Source organism: Notamacropus eugenii, chromosome 7 (assembly GCF_028372415.1).
Source record: "Notamacropus eugenii isolate mMacEug1 chromosome 7, mMacEug1.pri_v2, whole genome shotgun sequence".
Classification (NCBI taxonomy): Eukaryota; Metazoa; Chordata; class Mammalia; order Diprotodontia; family Macropodidae; genus Notamacropus; species Notamacropus eugenii.
In genome coordinates this window covers 33,634,101-33,652,537 of record NC_092878.1, presented here as the reverse complement: position 1 = coordinate 33,652,537, position 18,437 = coordinate 33,634,101, and the positions used below count along the sequence as shown (strand labels likewise).

General features: G+C 39.6%; 2 protein-coding genes across 2 annotated transcripts; one reads left to right on the top strand and one right to left on the bottom strand.

The window, feature by feature from the left end:
- Positions 1 to 2,588: 2,588 nt before the first annotated feature.
- On the bottom strand, positions 2,589 to 12,637 carry CALM1 (calmodulin 1). The gene is made up of 6 exons (XM_072623459.1): positions 11,858 to 12,637; positions 8,550 to 8,580; positions 7,339 to 7,482; positions 4,216 to 4,322; positions 3,710 to 3,845; positions 2,589 to 3,524 (listed from the first exon to the last, which is right to left on the bottom strand). Exons 1-6 carry the CDS (start codon positions 11,858 to 11,860, stop codon positions 3,496 to 3,498), a joined length of 450 nt encoding a protein of 149 aa, XP_072479560.1. The 5' UTR covers positions 11,861 to 12,637; the 3' UTR covers positions 2,589 to 3,495.
- Positions 12,638 to 17,214: 4,577 nt separating this feature from the next.
- Positions 17,215 to 18,212, top strand: LOC140514644 (zinc finger protein AEBP2-like). Its single transcript, XM_072625137.1, is given in 2 exon segments — positions 17,215 to 17,860; positions 17,863 to 18,212. Coding segments are annotated over 2 exon segments (996 nt in total).
- Positions 18,213 to 18,437: the final 225 nt, after the last annotated feature.

Below are 18,437 nucleotides of genomic sequence, written 5' to 3'. Positions count from 1 at the left end.
CCACACATTTCACTACCTTCCACCACAGAGATACATATGAGAGAGAGCACGTACTCTCCTAAAGTCAATTTCAAGGGGATAAAAATTGCTAGCTGAAGGGATGGATGAAGACAAATGGAACCTCGCTGTCAAAAGAATGAGCAAGCAGTTTGGTGGTTGTACAGCAAAGTCAAATTTTTTAAATAATAATTGAGGAAAGACAGGCTTGACCAGATTTACATTCTTTGTTTAGGAATAAATTCCCAATGTTGAGGGGATCATTTGCTACTGCTTTGACACAAAATACATCAGCTCTAGGCCTACTAGACAGCCATTACAATACTGTTACAAATACAATCAAACATGCATTTTATAAAGAGAATATAAAAATATGTACAGTAGCTAATTTTCAATGTTGTAGGTTGCCAAAAGACACCAATTAAAGTGTGTGCAAAAAAATTCATTTGTCAAAAAAAAGTCATAAAAAGCCTTCCTTGGCAATAGTGCATCAAAAACTCATCTGAAATATCAAGATATGTTTGCCTCTCTCTCAACACCTACCCCCAAACAGATGGAGAACAAAACCATGACAAAGTATTTGCCAAGTACTGAGTGGTTTTATGGCGTGTCTTAGGCTAAAGCAGGATGCCAGTTAGACTAGTGATTTTATATATCTATATAAATATATGCATTTATTTATAAAGCAGGAAAGGTTAGGGGCAAGAGTAGTTGGGAAGTGCTAACAAATCAAGAGCAGTATCACTAGCTTACAACTCACTCAAAAACATTCACCATCTCCAGTTTCTGTTTATATCAAACACTTGATCCTGATCAAAAAAAAGTTCCTTTGTCTCTACCCAGACACCAGGAGGGGAAAAGGCTACCTTATATTTGCCTACTTCTCACCAGCTTTTTTCTTCACTTCTGCACATTTATTGTGGGTAGACATTCTTTGGGGAAGGTGCCTGGGTTTGGAACAGGATGCTAACTTCTCAAAAAAGACCCAAAAGCTAAAATACAAGTTTCCTAGATATTTGGTTCAGATGGACCATTAGTACTTGAATCCTAGGTGGAGAAAGATGAGTTGGAATAGCTTGTGATTTGCTTTTTAAGTCACCTCTCTTAAAACATCAAGAAGTCATTGACTGAGGCATTTTAAGTCATCTTGTCACAGGTTTAAAACCAGAGACTAGACCAAGAATCAGGCTATTCTATGCCTCCCTCTCCCACCCCCATGGACAAAAAACATCAAAGGCTATCAACTTATTAAAATTCCTAGCTGGAGCCATTCTAGTAGCAATTCCAGTGTGGAGAAATTCCCAGTACTAGAAGGGGATCTTATGTCTAAGCATTCACAATCACTTGCTCAAATATGGATTTTTCTCTGTGTTATGGAGAAACAAGCAGTGATATTCAATGCTCGTGGGTTCAGTAACATAACAAGAATAACAAAGTTATAGTATCTCGAAACCTCAGGTTGATCACTAATGTTTTAGCCACACACAAAAAAAAATCAAAAGCAAAGAACCGATTTGAGTTTTGTCACATCTCACCGCTCCTAACCATCCTCTGGCAGAAACATTAGCAAAAGCTGCAAAATGCTTCAGGGATCAGCCCCTTCATACATTACTTAACTGCAAAGTAGCACTCATTCTCAGATTTCCCTAGCAGTATCCCACCATGACCCAGACAAAGTCAACACACGGGCACTCAAAACCTACAAACTTACTAACTGGATAGAACTAATTTAACAAGAGAAAAATCTAGCCTCCTACAAAGTGTGGCCCACTTTAATGCAACATAGGTTTAAAGTGACTTTTTTTTTAGTATGAGTGATACCATGACAAAGGTCGGTGTCAGCACTTTCTAATAGTTTTGGTTACAGGGTTTATAATTAGACACAAAATTCACTCCAGGCTGGAGTTCTACTTACAAGCTGTGAACTAGCATACACACAGAGGGCACCGTTCTATTTGGAAAGTAGAAAGGTAGAACAGGAGGGGGAGGGAGAATGGAGAGGGGAGAAGAAAGAGAAGAAACCCAAACAAGATGCTACATGAACAGCATGTATAAATTAGCTGAGTTGCATGGTGAAAGGTAGTATTTTAGGTGTGAAGAGATCAATTTAGAAAAGTGGCATACTGCTTCTATCACACACAGCAAGGATTGGGTTACAATGGCATACTAAATCATGAATCATGCCTTTCCCAGAGATGGTGTCAGTAAGTTACGTAAAGCAGGTTATCAGCAGCATGTTTTAAAGGAATCCCAGGTACATGCTTTAGAGAATAGATGTTTCTTCTTCAAGCCATTCTGCCTGAACTGATCACTGTTAGCAATAAAAAGGCCAACTCTAGACTTACATTTTTATTTTAGGAAAACAAAAAAGCTAATCAGTATGTTTGTCTCTAGTGAATATCGATCTTAAGACTGAGAGATATTGTTCTTACTACTGGGAGGGTGGAAGGGAGAAAAACCCAGAGGTCTGGGTATTTGAATACATACTGGTCTGCCAGCACAATACTTCCCCCACCTCCCCCAGTCACCCCAGCCCTCAGCTGCCCTGTCCCCCATTTAAATTTCAGCTTTACAAAGCATTTAAACACCACTTTAAGTTAATGGTCTTTTATTGGAAAAAAAAAAAAAAGACTAGCATTTACAACTTGGAATGGACATAAATTGTAATATCTTGAACAGCGATGTTGATAGTTGTGCTGAAGTCCACAGCCTATTCTGCCGGCTCCAAGTCATGGTACAGAAGGTTTTAAAAATAGAGAGTCCAAAGATGCTCCCTTGGTGAAGGTTTCTTTTCAAAAATTTTGTGTGAACGGTAACAGCCTGACATCCGTTTCACTATAGCGCAATGCAGACAATGCTAAACCAATAGAAACACAGACATGCCATCCAGAGTTTGAGATCACCATAAGAGTTTGGAGCACACTTAAGTACAGAAGAACCACCATTAGGGCTACATCTTGAAATTCTGCATCCTTCAACCATTTTGCTGCATACCATCCTGAGGTAAACCAATTTTACTTTATTATATTTACTTTTTTTTTTTAAAGTAAACCTGCTATGACAATTTATACTAACAAATTGAACTAGATAACCCACATGGGCACATTTTTTAATTTTGTTTTTTTTTCTTTTTTTAATACAAATGTCTGACTGTGCTCAATTGTCAAGCTGCATGCATGAAAAACTGGCCAGCCCAAACAGTGTAGTAATAATCATTAGCAAATGGAACTTTAAGGAGAGTCCACTAAGTGCTTCCTTATCATTTAAGGTACAAGTACTTATATTGTAAAACTGATGTGTAACTTGATCTTTTGGGGACAGGACCACCAACCAATACATGCAGATTTTTTTTTTTTTTTGTGGACAGAAGGTACTTTTGACATTCAGTTTTGCTATACAGAAACAGAATGAATAAATGAACTTTTTTTTTTTGCAAGAGGTAAGTAAAAGATTCAATTTGATTCATCTAGAGGGGGGAAAAAAGGTGAGAGGAGGTCTTCATTTTGCAGTCATCATCTGTACGAATTCTGAAAAGACAAATAACCACAGCTTTTGGTTATCTTCAAAGCAACTTTAACGTAGTAAAACATCTCAATTGTACTTTGTGCAAAAGAAAACCCAAAATCTAAGAAGTCGAATACCTTGTTTCTTTTGCTAAACAAACTGAAAAAAAAAAAGTCACACTAAGAGGTCTAAGTAGTGGGTGTTTTACCTTCATAGTTGACTTGTCCATCTCCGTCAATATCTGCTTCTCTGATCATTTCATCTACTTCTTCATCTGTTAGTTTTTCTCCTAAGTTTGTCATTACATGACGTAGTTCTGCTGCACTGATGTAACCGTTGCCATCCTGTGAACAGTCAACGATGATTAAGTCCTTCACACAACTGTTCTACACTCAATCAATCCATGCGCACATAAACAATTCTCCATTTTCTAGGACCACACTCTGAACCTGGGGTCAGCTGTAGCAAACATGTTCTAACCTGTTAAAACCAATAAAAAGCTTAAGACTAGTTAAAAAGGCCCATCTTTGCAACCATGAGACATTTCTACCCCAACACAAATACAGACATTATTCCATGAAGATGGGATACTGAAAAGACCATTTGAATAGCTTAGTAAATGGGGACAGATGTCTATTATAGCTTGTAGGTGATTTAATAACCTTCTGATAGCTCCGTTTAAAGTGGCTATTTATAATGTGGACTCAGCAATACCTTGTCAAAGACTCGGAATGCCTCACGGATTTCTTCTTCACTGTCTGTATCTTTCATTTTTCTAGCCATCATGGTCAAAAATTCAGGAAAGTCAATAGTGCCATTACCTCAAATAAGAAAAAAAATAAAAAACCGGAAAGTAGGTTATTCATTTGATTAAAAATTGTTTTGTTTTTCGGTAAGAGATACTCAGGAACGCCATTTCTGGACCAATAGATACTTTTAAGCATTTGCTAGCTGACAGATCACAATTTCAGGACAGCATCTTTTAATACAAAGAAATCCACAGATAAAGTACAAAACTGACTCCAAAATTCCACTGTATTGCTCATGCAACAAAACAAGAAAGAATAAATGAACAGCAGAAATCACAATATCATATGAGCTAAGTCTTCATGTTCCCTAGAGTCTGGCTCCTGAGCTCAGTTCTCACAGGGAACAGATGTTTCTTCTCCCATGTTTGCATCCACTCAACTCAGCAGGAATTAACTGAGACCGAAGTGACGCTACTGATCAACTAAGGCTCACAGACTAGGATGGGGCCTCAAAAAACAGGCATTCTGATACTATCTCTTTCACCAAAATGATTAATGTGAGATGCAAAAAATTAGTAAGAGAAGGACAAGGACTGAGATAAGTAATTTTGTTCTTTCCTCTGTGGCCCATAAAGTTGTATGATTACACTCCTCTACTGCCTCCCACCCTCCTTTATAAACAAAATTAAGGTAATGATAACAGAATCATGGACTTAGAGCTGCAAAGAGCTTTATAATACAGAATAATAATTGCCAGCATTTATTATATAGTGCTTGAAAAGCACTTTATGTGTATTATTCTCATTTGATCCTCACAACAACCCTGGGAGGCTGGTGTTATCATTATCCCCATTTTACAGATGAGGAAACTGACTCTTGAAGAGGTTAAGCCTCTAAAGCAAGATCTGAACGCACATCTTACTGATGCCCATGATGCCCAGAACCACACACTATCCACTTACTCCACCTCTCTGCCTTTAGAGGTCCTCTAGTCCAACCCTCCATTTTACAATTGAGGAAACTAAGATCTAGAGTGGTTGACTTGCCTAAAGGTCACACAGGTGGTTGGGGAGTAGATCTTGGTTCAAACCCAAGTAGTCTGACTTCTGGTCCAAGATACTTTCCATGGTATCCCACTGTCCATCAATGGCCATCGCATTACCATTTTATTTAATAGCTTTCATTCTGAAGATGTTTGGGAATTCCACATGTCTTGGACCATAATTTAAGAGAACCTCTTGTTTTATCAAAATAATCTTTACTGGCACAACCATCTTTCAGTTTTGTCATAAATACTTCAACTAGGGAAGAAGTGACTTTTGTTCCAAATGATCAGCTAAGTTATTAATGTTACGTGAAAGGAACAAAATCACAAGAGAACTAACAGTTTCATACTGTTATCATTTCTAGGTACGGTTATTCTTTCTGGTAAAGTCAAAACTAGAACACACTCTCTATAACTCCATCACCTTTTGGGTTCAAAGGATAAAACTCTAATGTTCATTAATTTTATGTATATGCAATATTTTAAAACATCAACAACAAAAAAAAAGATATTTATGAAATGATTTTGGAGTGGCCAAACCTCATAGCTAATGCCCTTAAATTCTTGATTATGCACGATCAGTCCTCATCACATCAACTGCAATTGGTACAATTTTTGTCACATCAAGAGATGAGCTTCCTAGTCTTTTTTTTTTAAATAGTTTTAGGGTAGAAAGTGGAGAATCACTTAATTGGTCTAGACACCTAAGCATCTCAGTAGTCAACTAATACAATTTAAAGTTATTTATTAGGCTTACTTTCCAAAACAGCTAGAGTACAAACCAGAGTTATAAGTAGACAGAATTCCAAATTAGTAATGAGATAAACCGTGATTTAGACCTAGCTCAGGAACTTGAACCTTGGAGAAATCATTTCATTTCTGAGTCTCGATTCTCTGTCAAACACAGTGCTACTTTCCCCCTTACAGTTATATTGCTATGAGTAGCACGTGATAATGTACACAAAGAACACAACAGAAAACATAAAGTACTGCACAAATGTGAAGCATGTAAAGAAACTCCTATGAACTGAACCCTTTTACAAAGAACACCCCCTCAAATTCCACCTGTTTAACACTGCAAATGGGGTTCCTGCTAATTTATCCAAGTAACAAATTTAAAAATACAATCCATTTAGTCATTCTGAAAAAACTTAGGCTAAGAAGACTGCTAGTCTTGGATTACTATTTGCTTGTACATTCTCTTCTGACGTACTTCTCTGCTCATTTTTTCTCTTATAAGCAGCTTTCCATGATTGTCTCTCCTTGTCCTGCCCCACCCCCATTTTAAACTGTTACCTCACATCTCCTCAGTGCTTCCTTACTTAATTTATACCATAGCTGAGGTAGATATTGACATATGACCCAATAAAATGGGAATCCTATGCCCCTACAACTGAACAACATGCTCTTTTAAATGCAGAGACCATTTCTACTTCTTTTGTATTCACCTAAGGATCAACGTTCGGCAAGTGAAAGGCCCTCAAATGTTGACTGATAAAATGTTTTGTGTTATATTTTTTTTAAAAAAGCCCAGAGTGATCCAGGAACTACTAGAGTTCAAACTAGGTAACAGGAAGAATGTAACTTTGAGATATATAAAGCAATAATGATAAATAACAAAACTTCAATTTTGGTTCTGACTTCTGTTTTCACCTGTGTAGGGAACTTACAGTATGCAAAGTCCCTCTGTGTCTACAGATTAACAACTCACTTTATTTACCTGGGACCACTGAGAGAAGGGACTTGCCCAGGACAACATAGCTGGTAGTGTCAGAGGCAGGACTTTAACCCAGACGTTCTGCACTGCCCAGTCTAGCCTTCTATCCACTACTCCTTGAAAGCTGCTTCAATAGGCAAAAACAAAAAAGAACTACACTTCACTTTCATTTCTTGGTGCGGAATCCATGAAAGGTTATGAAGACATAAGCAACTATTTAAAGGCCTTTTATGTATTTGTTCATGAGGTCTGACAGACTTAGAACATGTTCTAACTGGAGAAAGTTACACAATCCTGGAGCTCATTGAGATTTCCAAAGCCCTTACCATCAGCATCCACCTCATTGATCATATCCTGCAATTCTGCTTCTGTTGGATTTTGACCCAATGACCTCATAACAGTTCCAAGTTCTTTTGTTGTGATGGTGCCATCGCCATCTTTATCAAATAGGGAGAAGGCTTCCTTGAATTCTGAAAACAAAAGCCACCACACCACCTCAGTCTATGGATCATAATTAAGAACACTTAAGTGTCTAATGCATACCTCATCAGATTACTGAAAAAAATGTCATCGAAATACTCTAATAAATTTTTAATCAGACTACCTTCTCATAGCAGCCTAAAATTTATACATATGTATCTTTGGTAATAGTTGCTCTCTACTAACAGATTTGAGAATTAGGAAAAATGAATGTATAGATATATGCACATGCACACATCTATTAGTTTGTAGTTTAATAGTTATTTCTAGGTATGCTAAAAAGCAGACTATTGGAGAACAGAACTAAATAAACTCTCAACCCCCTAACCAGCTATAAATTAAAAAAAAATAAAACCATTCTTTATTATAATTTCTTAGGTAAAGAGCATATATAAGTAAACAGGGAGTTATTCACAGGTCTGCAAAAAATAATTTTAGAAACATTTAGAAATGAGACTACCTTAATAAGGACTCTGCAGATATTATCAACAGAATATAACTAAAGTTAAAAAACAAGCCAATTTTTACCAATGACACCAGAGACTGCTTTCTAGCTTTATTTCTCAATAATTATAGCTCTAGAGAGAGACATTTAGGTTATTTCATGACAGAGAGAGCACAGACTATTCAAATTACTAAAAATTGAGAAATTAAGAATTAAGAAATCTCAACTAAAACTTCAAAGACAGGCAATTACAATATGTATGCTTGTCATTTTAAATTCTTTCAAGGGGAAGAGATTAGTCCTACCTTAATTGGTTCATTAGTTAGTAAACCAAAGTATGAACCAAAAGGAGCAAACGTACTAATTAATCAGTTTGGATTCTTCATAAGCAGCTCCTGAGGAGCTTGGTAAAATAGGAAATTCAAAGTTAAATGTCATCCAAAAATCTTCATGCATTATTTTCCTTTCACCTACTAGGTCTTTATTATGTTACATTTGATGGTATTTCTTTCTTTCATCATGGATCCACACCCAGAAAGATTGGTTGTGCTTTTCCATTCAATAATCACTACCTCTAACCTACCAGGCACTTCCATCATCAGTGACACTCACCAGCGATCTGCTCCTCAGTCAGCTGATCAGCCTATATGAAGAAATGAAAAATGTTAAAATCCAATGAAGAAACAGTTTGGGATCAAACGGTAGGCATTCCAGCCATATTAAAAGGATTGAAAGCTTGCATGCAATTAGCACAGTGTCTCAGAATATAATAAACTCTTAATATGTGTTTACTGATTGAGTTTTCTTCCCTGCATGGTCTGTGACCCAAAAAGTCCTTAAAATGAATCTTTTGCAAAATCCTAAAAACCAGCTACCAAACCAGAAATACAAACAACAGGGAACACACTGTACTTAATTTTAAAATGTATTGCAGCAAGAAAGTGACAACTGCTATTTGGTTAAAGTTATTTCTGAATAGATGGCTTATCTTATATGCTATGAGAACTTTAAATAACCAGAAGAGGTCAGTGCTTGACTTGATATATGAAAAATGGCACCTCTGGTGGCAGAACACTTTTTAGCATCGAGTTAAAGGTATTCACAGAGAACTGAGACAGAAGAGTGCCATCTACCGAATCATTAATACAGCCTCCGGCAGTAACCACTTTTTTCTCATCCAAGATGTGACCCAGCCCAACTCTTTTCAGCTTGAGAGCTAACAGGATCATATCCAGGTCTAGGCTTTTATAGTACCTTGAGTATTGCTGCTGGCACTCTAAATACAGGTTATGTAATTATACTGTATTGGATATAAAAGCATGTTAATCCATTTATAGGAGATGCATTTTTAAAATGGGGAAAAAACCCAAATGTATACCAATGGCTTTATCCTCCACCCTCAAAGCTTCCTTTTAATGTAATAAATGCTTTCTAGTTATTTTAATTAGGTAATTATTTGTTAAAAGCCTACCACTTTATAATGCTCCCAGACAATTACCCAGTGACAAAGAGAATGTTTTTAACTTAGTTGCTATAGAGCACAGTAACATTAAGGTTATAGAAACCTACACAATGATTCATCTGCCTTTCTTGGTGGAGAAACAAACTATTATGTTTGCAGTAGAACACACACCTCACCATTTTAAGGGTATCACAAAATTCTCTCATAATAAGAACCAAACCTGTAAATGGCAAGAAACTCAATTTTCACTTGTACTGTTCAGTCTAGGGAACCCGCAAACAGAATTAGAGAGCGTGGTTTATTCTTACATATCTTGCTTTTAATTAAGGAAACCTTATGGACATACTTGCAAAATAATTCCTAGTAGTTGTTCCTTGATAAGTCATGCATGAAGGAAACATTTCTCTCTCAGGGCCTTTCACAGTTATCACATATGAGCCTAAGTTTTCTGATAAGTAAACAACTTGGAAGTATACATTCTGTCAACCCCAGCAGCAATAAATTGGCTTTCTTTGATCAAGTGAAGTAGTTGTGATAATTTATGTAACTCTCCCAGAGATGGGTCTTTATTGTACCACAGAAAAGGCCACACCTTATTCCATAGTCAGGAAGAAATAAACAGCCAGCTCCACTTCACCAAAAAAAAAAAATGATTTAAGGTATTGGAGCTATTGAAGCGTAGGTACATGGACATTATCAAGCATCCAGCAGTTTGTTTTCCCTGAGCAACTGCCTCCCGACACCACCCCATTGCCCTGACTACCAGGGCAAAGGTAGCAACGCTGGAGCGATGACCCCACCCAGCCAAGCCATAAAATCCTGTCCCGGTGATGTCAGTTATCCCCAGAGGAGGGGGTGATGATGGAGGAAGGGGGTTGTGGAAAACACACACCCAGCACGGCCCCTAATCACATTTGGCAATCTATAGGCCGGCAGGAACTGCGAAGAGAGAGCGGAAACCGAGCAGGGCATCCCCCCACAGACCGGGAAGTAAAGCTGAGCAGGAGAGGGAAATGCGGCTGAAAAGGGGCGCAACCGTCCAAAGGGAAGCCTGCTAGGAAAAGTCGGGATGGAGAGGGACGGTGGGAGCCTGGGAAGATTTTAGAAATGCAGAGAGAGGGTGGCGAGCGGGGCTCGAGAGCTTCCCCTTTCCGACCCCCGCAGTCGCCGCGCCTCCCACCCCCTTCGGGTGTCCCAGGCCGGCCAGGCGGCGGCAGCCTCCCCCAACACCCTCCATCCCACTCCGCAAACGCAGCCTCCCGAAGCAGAAACTTTGCAGTCTCTAATGGAAACGAAGCAGCTCGCCAGCTCCCCTCACCCTCCTCCCCCACCTCCCGCCTTCCCCGCCCCAATTAGCGCGCAAGCGAGATCGCTTCTCTGGGGAAGGAGGAGACCTCATGATGTAACGAAGCCCACAAATGGTTTTACAGCTGCGTTTTGGGGGTAGGAGGAACGGGACACATTGCACTCACTGCAGAGCCCCCACCCCCCAGGCGCAGTGCAGCTCCGCCGCTTCCGTCCTATCCAAGTCTCTCCCCCGAAATCTCCTACATCGCCGCCCCCCCAATTCCTCGCTTTCCTGCCTCCACTCCACCCTTTCCAGTCCCCCCGCTCCCCCCCACCCCAACTCGCGCCCTATGCGCACAAAAACGCCAGAGAAGTGGGCGCCTCTGGTCCAGCCTCAGACGGGTGCCCTCGGTGGCGGCCGGGAGTGACCAGCAGCGAACACGCACTGCGTCTCAGCCGGGGCGGCCACAGCCCCGGAGGCACCAGAAGCCCCGGAGGCACCAGAAGCCCGAGGGCCGGCCCGGGCGTTATGCGCCAAAGGCTCATTCATTCTAGTCGGGGAGGGGAAGGCGTGCATCATTTCCAACCTCCAACCTCGTTGCCATTTCCCCAAAGCTAAACTGCAACCCGCCCCAAGCTCCCCCCCACCCCAAGCGGGCAGGCACACAACACAAGGCAAGCATCTCCCCCTCCCCCAGCCGCTGCCCTCCGAAGCCTCCCCCGAGGTGAGAGGCGCGCTGCAGGCAGCTGGGGAAAGGGTGCGTTGGTGTCTGAAAGGGGCAAAGACGAGAGGGAGGAAGGGAGGGAAGAGGAGGGGGTGGCTGGGCTGCCCGAGAGCGCAGATGCTGCGGCAGGTCCAGCGCCCATGCAGCTCCACAGCCCTCGGCGAAGTTAAGCGGGGGCTGGGGGTGGGGTGAAGGTGGAGGGGGGAAACGGAATAAAAATGAGAAACTCCATGGCAAGGAAACACACACACACAGCAATTCCAAAATGCATCCCTATGATTCGACCTTATAGCGAGAACCAGAAGAAAAAAATCAAAAGGCAAACCTCCTCCCCCTCCAAAAAATAAAAAGTCAACAAGGAAAATGGGAAATAAACCAGAAACTTAGAAAAAGGGGAAAAATAAGCGTAAGCAGCTGCTACGACAGCAGGAGCCACCCCTACCTACCATTGTGCGCGAGAGGGGAGAGAGGAAGGAAGGAACGAAGGGGGTTGCTGATGCCGCTTCGCTGGGGAGCCTGCCGCCCTGGCGCTGTAACCACCGTCCTTCCTCCGGCTCGGGCCTCCGAGGGGGCTAAGAAGGTGGTTGTGGCTGCTCTGCTACCGCTGCTGCTGCTGCCACTTCAGCCGCCACCGCCACCCGAGTAACGGAGCCGCCTCCCGCAAACGCCTTCCCACTGCAAGCGCTGGAGGTGTGACACTGCGCCTCCAGCCTCTCTATATATAATGCGATGTATCCCTCCGCCGGAGCCTGGGGATCGCAGGCAGCGAGAGAGGGAGAGTGGCTGCCGCGCGCTGCGTAGCCTCGCCCCTAAGACGTTCCCCCTAACCCGCCCCCCTCCCTTTCCCTCTCCACCCTCCAGGGGCCTGGCCCTCCTCCTCCTCCTCCTCCTCTCCTCTGTCAAGGCGGTTGGGCAGCGAGAGGTAGTGGAGAGAGAGGCATTGCCTTCCTTGCACCCGCAGGCTAAAGCTGAAGGGACCGCACCTTGGCGTGAAGTGCAGCAGAGAGCTCTAGAATTTGGGTGGGAATCCAGCCCTGTGACAGGGAATGTTTACAGAACGCCTGTCAGTGAGGTTTGGGTGACATAGGTGCCCTGCGATAGCCAGAAGAGGTACACTCCCCACACCCTCACCCCGACATCTCCCTGCGGCAGTACTTTGGCTCCTGACTGGGAAAGATGCCCTTACTGCGGTGGTCTCTATGCAACTCGGAGTCCAGGAGTCTTCACTTTGCTTGCATTGACGTTGCAGACAGCTTCATGGGACCTGCTCTATAAAAAAAAAAAAAAACTTGCCCCAAGTGCCACAAAAACTAGAGGAGAGGGGGATTGGGACTACTGGAGGAAGGGCAGGGAGGAAGATGGAGTTAGGGCAGAAATGAATTACATCAAATGTAAAGCAACATCAGAGGTATGCTGGGGAAAGAAAACCCAAGCTGCAATTTTATGGTGGAAGAAGTTGGCTGGAGGTTTTCTCTCCATATTTTTTTTTCTAGTTTTGAAGGAATAGCTAGAGGTGGGAGGGATTTGCTTTGGCTGTCAATTAAACTTTAAAATATTGAACAGCCTAATTCTTCGCGTCTTTCCACTAAATAGTCCCCTCAGTAAACCTGAATTACATTTACCCTTTCCCTTGCTGCTTTTTCACCTTTTATCTGTGCAAAAACACCATCCATTTCAGTTCTAAGACCACCAAAATCTGATGTTTTAAATATATATATTTTATTTATCATGGATGGCAGCAGCAGCTTTACAGTACATTATACATAAGGAAGAGGCGAATATTAAAAATCCAGAATTCCACCCCCTTCAAACTGTGGCTTGATCATTTTCATAATAATTAAGGCTGGGCCTTCTAAAATGACATTTTGTCTTTAAATTTACTTTACCTAAGGCATATTTTAAATTATACTGCTAGGTAGTAAAATGGTATTTTCAGTCTTTCCATTTAAACGCGTTTTTTTTCTTGCCAAAATGCTTTCACTTTTTGCAAAGGCAGACCACAGAATTTGATCTTTTGTTTACAACACTGGGGCAACAGTTGCAAGTTATCCTTCGTTTAGTCTTTCAGAGAATGTTGCAAAGTGCTTGATTGATGCAGCGGACCACAGAATGTTTTGCTTGGTTATGTTTGCTTCTTAGAGAGAAATACTTGAAAAAGAATATTGAAAAAGAATAGGAATGTCCCTGTACCTTGCAGAGACCACAGGATTTATTAGGATAACCCTATGCAATTCATCTATGCAATTAGTTGGAGTGGGATCATAAATTTCTTAATGGATCTGCTTCTGGAATGTCAGAGAAAGACTGAACCTTCAGCTCAATTTAGAATGATTTCTGGAACAAACTTAAGATTACCATAGCTTTGCTTTTTCATTTAGGAATATGTTATTCCCTTTATAAAATCTACAAAGAAATACTAATTCTGTGTTCACTGGGAGCTGGAGATGTGGGAGGGAGAAGGAAGAATTTTTAATGGGAAAACTGTAACTAAAGAAATAAACAAAGGGGACCTATAAAAATCAGTTCAAGGAATATTAATAACCCAGTGCTTTAGGGGTCTGAGAAAAAGTCTAAGAATGATTCCATTGCTTAACAATTTACTTAGCTCATCAGATATTTTGTACTCATCTTTTTTTTTCTAGTTTTCTGAGAGTTAAATGCAACTAGTATTGGAATAATAAACAACATTAAAATGTAAAGCAAATTTGATTCTATTATATTTTTGTAAAGTGGGGTCATTCTAGCCTTGAAAATTATTCACTCTCTAAAGTAAGATTTGTTCTTCTTTTCAGCGATTCACTTAGTTTTAATTGTCCTCAAAATACATTTCAATACAACTCTGTGTGTGTGTGTGTAAAACATATTCTTCTTGCTCATAACTCAATCTCCAAAAGGGAAATAAATTTTTATGTAATACGGTAACACTCTCATTATGATTCTTCATGTTATAAATCAGTTAAGAGTTTCTTTGGTCATTCTTTAATATACGAAAGCTTATATTAGCTATTACATCTGTTGGGTTTTTTAATGAGGTCATGCTTTACTAAGTTTTATGGCTAATTTGACACACTGAAATTAAGAAGGTCCAAGTGACTTGCCCAAGATCTTCCACTGAGTCAGTGCTGGAGCATAAAGTAATTAAACTTGGGCCCTATTTTGCTTCTTCCATTGGGGTTCCAACATTAGATTTTATATGACTGAATCAGAATGATACCACTAACATAAATCTTTCAAAGAGCAGTTTTAAAAATTGTTCTAATTCAGGAGGTAGATTCTTCTGGCTGACAGACTTCTCTTTGCCATGGACTCAGTTCTTTCTAAAGTCAGAATCCTGAAAGTTAATACAACCTCCTGAAACTGAAGATAAACAGGAAAACTAACATGGGAGCCAAGAGACCAGAGTTCTGGTCCCAGCTTAGTTCCTAGTCTGATGTCTTTTCAACTCTATGTGCTTCAACATCCTCATCTCTTAGATAAAGCTATACAAGATAATCTCTAAAGTCCATTCCAGCTTTAAAGATTCTTCAACTTCCTATGAATTTAGATTATAATTCAGTGAGGACTAAAAAAAAGTCCATGTAACTAAGACATTTAAGTGGAACTGGTCTTATGGAAATGTTTAAATGCAATAATGTTAAATGTTTAAAAACACAATGCAAAGTAGTATGAACACAATGAACTGAGCAACGTAAAAATACAATTCATAACACTCACAAAGTTCAAGAGAGGATATGGAGTAATGTGCCAGCATACCCTCAATGGGCAAGATATGTTACAATCAAATCCTCCCTTAAAGTTACAAAACCATTCACTCCATCAGTTACTTATATGAATATTCCCATAGAACTGTTCCACATAGTGCTTTTTGTCTTAATATCATGTTTTTTGCAGAACTAATTAATGATATTAACTGATACATTCAGTTCAACAAGAATTTATTAAGCACTTATTACATATCAGGCACTATCTTAGGCTCTTCAGATACAGAGACAAAAACAAGTCAATCTCTGTCTTTAAGGAGCTTACATTCTACTGGGAGAACAATATGTATACAGACAGTAAATATAAAATATATTCAGAATAAATTCAAAGTAATTTGGGGGGATGCATTTTAGGCACTGTGGCATAGATCGGTCACTGACCTGACAGGAAGACCTGAGTTTGAATTCTACCTATAATTATTAGCTGGGTGATCCAGAACAAATCATTTAAGCCCTCTAGGCCTTAGTTCCCCATCTGCAAAATGAGGGGGCCGAACTTGATGACCTCTAAGGTTCCTTCCAGCTCTAAATGTATGATCCTATTGCAAGGGGCTCTCTCTACAACATAAGTGGCATTGCATTATTGTATTGCATATTTATTCCATACAGCCATAAACTTTAGTGCAGAAAGGAACTACAGAGGTCATCTAGTGTAGCCCAACCTCTTCATTGCACAGACAAAGAAGAATCTCAGTTACGTGACTTGCTTGCCCAAGGTCACACAACCAGTTTAGTAGCAGTTCATTGTTACTTTCACCTTAGCCCACTGCATCCCATTTTGTCATTAACTCTCTTGAAAATATCACAAAACTGTCTGTGAATGTAAGTACTGAATCAAGAGAACAATGAAAACAAAAATATACAGCGATGATTAGAACTACAACAAAATCAAACTGGCACTTGCAATGTCCAGAGTCTATGGCATCTGTCTCATACTTAAGGAACACTATTATCCCATGTACTGAGAGAAATTTGAGTTCATGTACTACACACAAATGGGTCTCCATGTATTGTAAGAGGTCTTCCTACAAATGCTAGAAACCACTTGCTGGGGATTTCATGAGTGGACATTTTTGTTCAGGTATGGATTGAATTAAATGGCCTCTAATTCTGTGTGTGTATTTCATATATACATGTGTGTATGTATATGTATGTATGTGTGTAAGTGTATACATACATATACATATATAAATACATATGTGTGTATTTCAATTGTATACAAATACAATATATATGTATATGTGTATAGATGTATGCATATACACATATACATATATACACATATACATCTATATGCACATATAAATGTATACATGAAATACACACACATACATATATATAAAATACACACACACATACACACACATATATATATAAAGGCATCTTCAAAATGACATTCATTAAGAATGGTCAATTAAGGAAGGGTCTCACACTGATTTATTTATAATCTAAATTTATTTTTGTTATTTAATTATTGTAATTATTATCTTAATTTATTTTTGTAACAACATTATTACAATAGATTATCAATTATTCATGAATGGATTATCTACAAGTTGGTTTCATTGGTCAACCAGAATCCTTCTGGGTTACCTCAGGGAAAACACATCAACTTAACACATATGATTAGTAAATTCAATCTGTTCCCCCCTCAAAAAAAATTCCAAAGTGAAATATAAAATTTTTATTATTCATTGTTTTTAATTATGTATTATTTAATAATTATTTATACTGATGTTGATACTTTGATACTTTGAATGATCTGTGATTTCATCTACATGGCTCCAGCTCCTCTATAACCATGGCCAAAAGAAACCCCAAAATCACCACCTTTGGTAAGTCCTTCTGTCATACTTAGCTAGACTAATCATATTCGATCTGGTAGAACCTGACTAACATAGCTTTCAAGAATCCAGCATCCTGAAGACTGGGGATCAGGAAAGGTATGAAGCTGGATAAATAGATATGAGAATCAGCTGCAAAGAGTGGAATTGAATCCTTGGGAGGTGATTAGCTCTTCAGGTAAAAAGTTAGGTAGAAAAATGGATGAAAATTCATCAAAGAAGACTGAGGAGTCCACGGACAGCATAAGCAGTACTGCAGTGGATATAGACAGCACAATTTCCAGCGGGCATTCAACTCCTGCAATGATTAACGGACAAGGAAGCACTACTTCTTCAAGCAAAAACGTTGCCTATAACTATTGTTGGGACCAGTGCCAGACTTGCTTCAATTCTAGTCCAGATCTGGCAGATCATATTCATTCCATACATGTAGATGGTCAGCGAGGAGGGGTATTTGTTTGCCTATGGAAAGGTTGTAAAGTATACAACACCTCTTCAGTGAGTCAAAGTTGGTTACAAAGGCATATGCTGACACACAGTAGAGACAAACCTTTCAAATGTGTTGTTGGTGGGTGCAATGCCAGCTTTGCATCTCAGGGAGGGCTAACTCGTCATGTACCCACACACTTTAGTCAGCAGAATTCTTCAAAAGTTGCCAGCCAGCCAAAGGACAAAGAGGAATCTCCTTCTAAAGCTGGAATGAACAAGCGGAGGAAGTTAAAGAATAAAAGACAACACTCATTACCACGACCCCACGACTTCTTTGATGCACAGACACTGGATGCAATACGACATCGAGCCATATTCTTTAACCTCGCAGCCCATATAGAAAGTTTAGGAAAGGGACAAGTGTTGTTTTTCATAGTATTGTAATAGCCAGGAGAAAAGAAGATTCTGGAAAGATAAATCTGCTGCTTCATTGGATGCCAGAAGACATTTTGCCTGATGTGTGGGTAAATGAAAGTGAACGACATCAACTTAAAACTAAAGTAGTTCATTTATCAAAGCTACCCAAAGACACTGCCTTGCTTTTGGACCCAAACATATATAGAAATTCTAGTAAAGGAAGTACATACAGTGGAATCCTGGAAGAATCCAGCATCCTTTCTGTGCCTCTGCATAGGCAGACATCTAAATTGGACAAAGGGACTTTCAGAGATCATCTAGTCCAAGTCCTTCATTTTACATATGAGTAAACTGAGTAAACAGAGATGAAGTGTCATAAATTAACTAGTGGTAGAGCCAGTACTTAGATCCAAGTCATTTATTTTGAATTCTGTTTTATGTGAGTTTAGCTTAGATTTATATGTGTACAGGATTATGTACTTTAACCTTTATCCTCTTCATGAACAAGATTTATTTTTGTACTTTGAAATTTACTATTATCAATCATACACCAATCTAATTACTAAATATGTATG

Coding starts and splice junctions, on each gene's coding strand:
- CALM1 (XM_072623459.1), bottom strand. Junction 4,323..7,338: donor CAATGAGGTGGATGCTGATG/GTAAGGGCTTTG, acceptor TTCTTATTTGAG/GTAATGGCACTATTGACTTT. Junction 3,846..4,215: donor CATTCCGAGTCTTTGACAAG/GTATTGCTGAGT, acceptor GACTGTTCACAG/GATGGCAACGGTTACATCAG.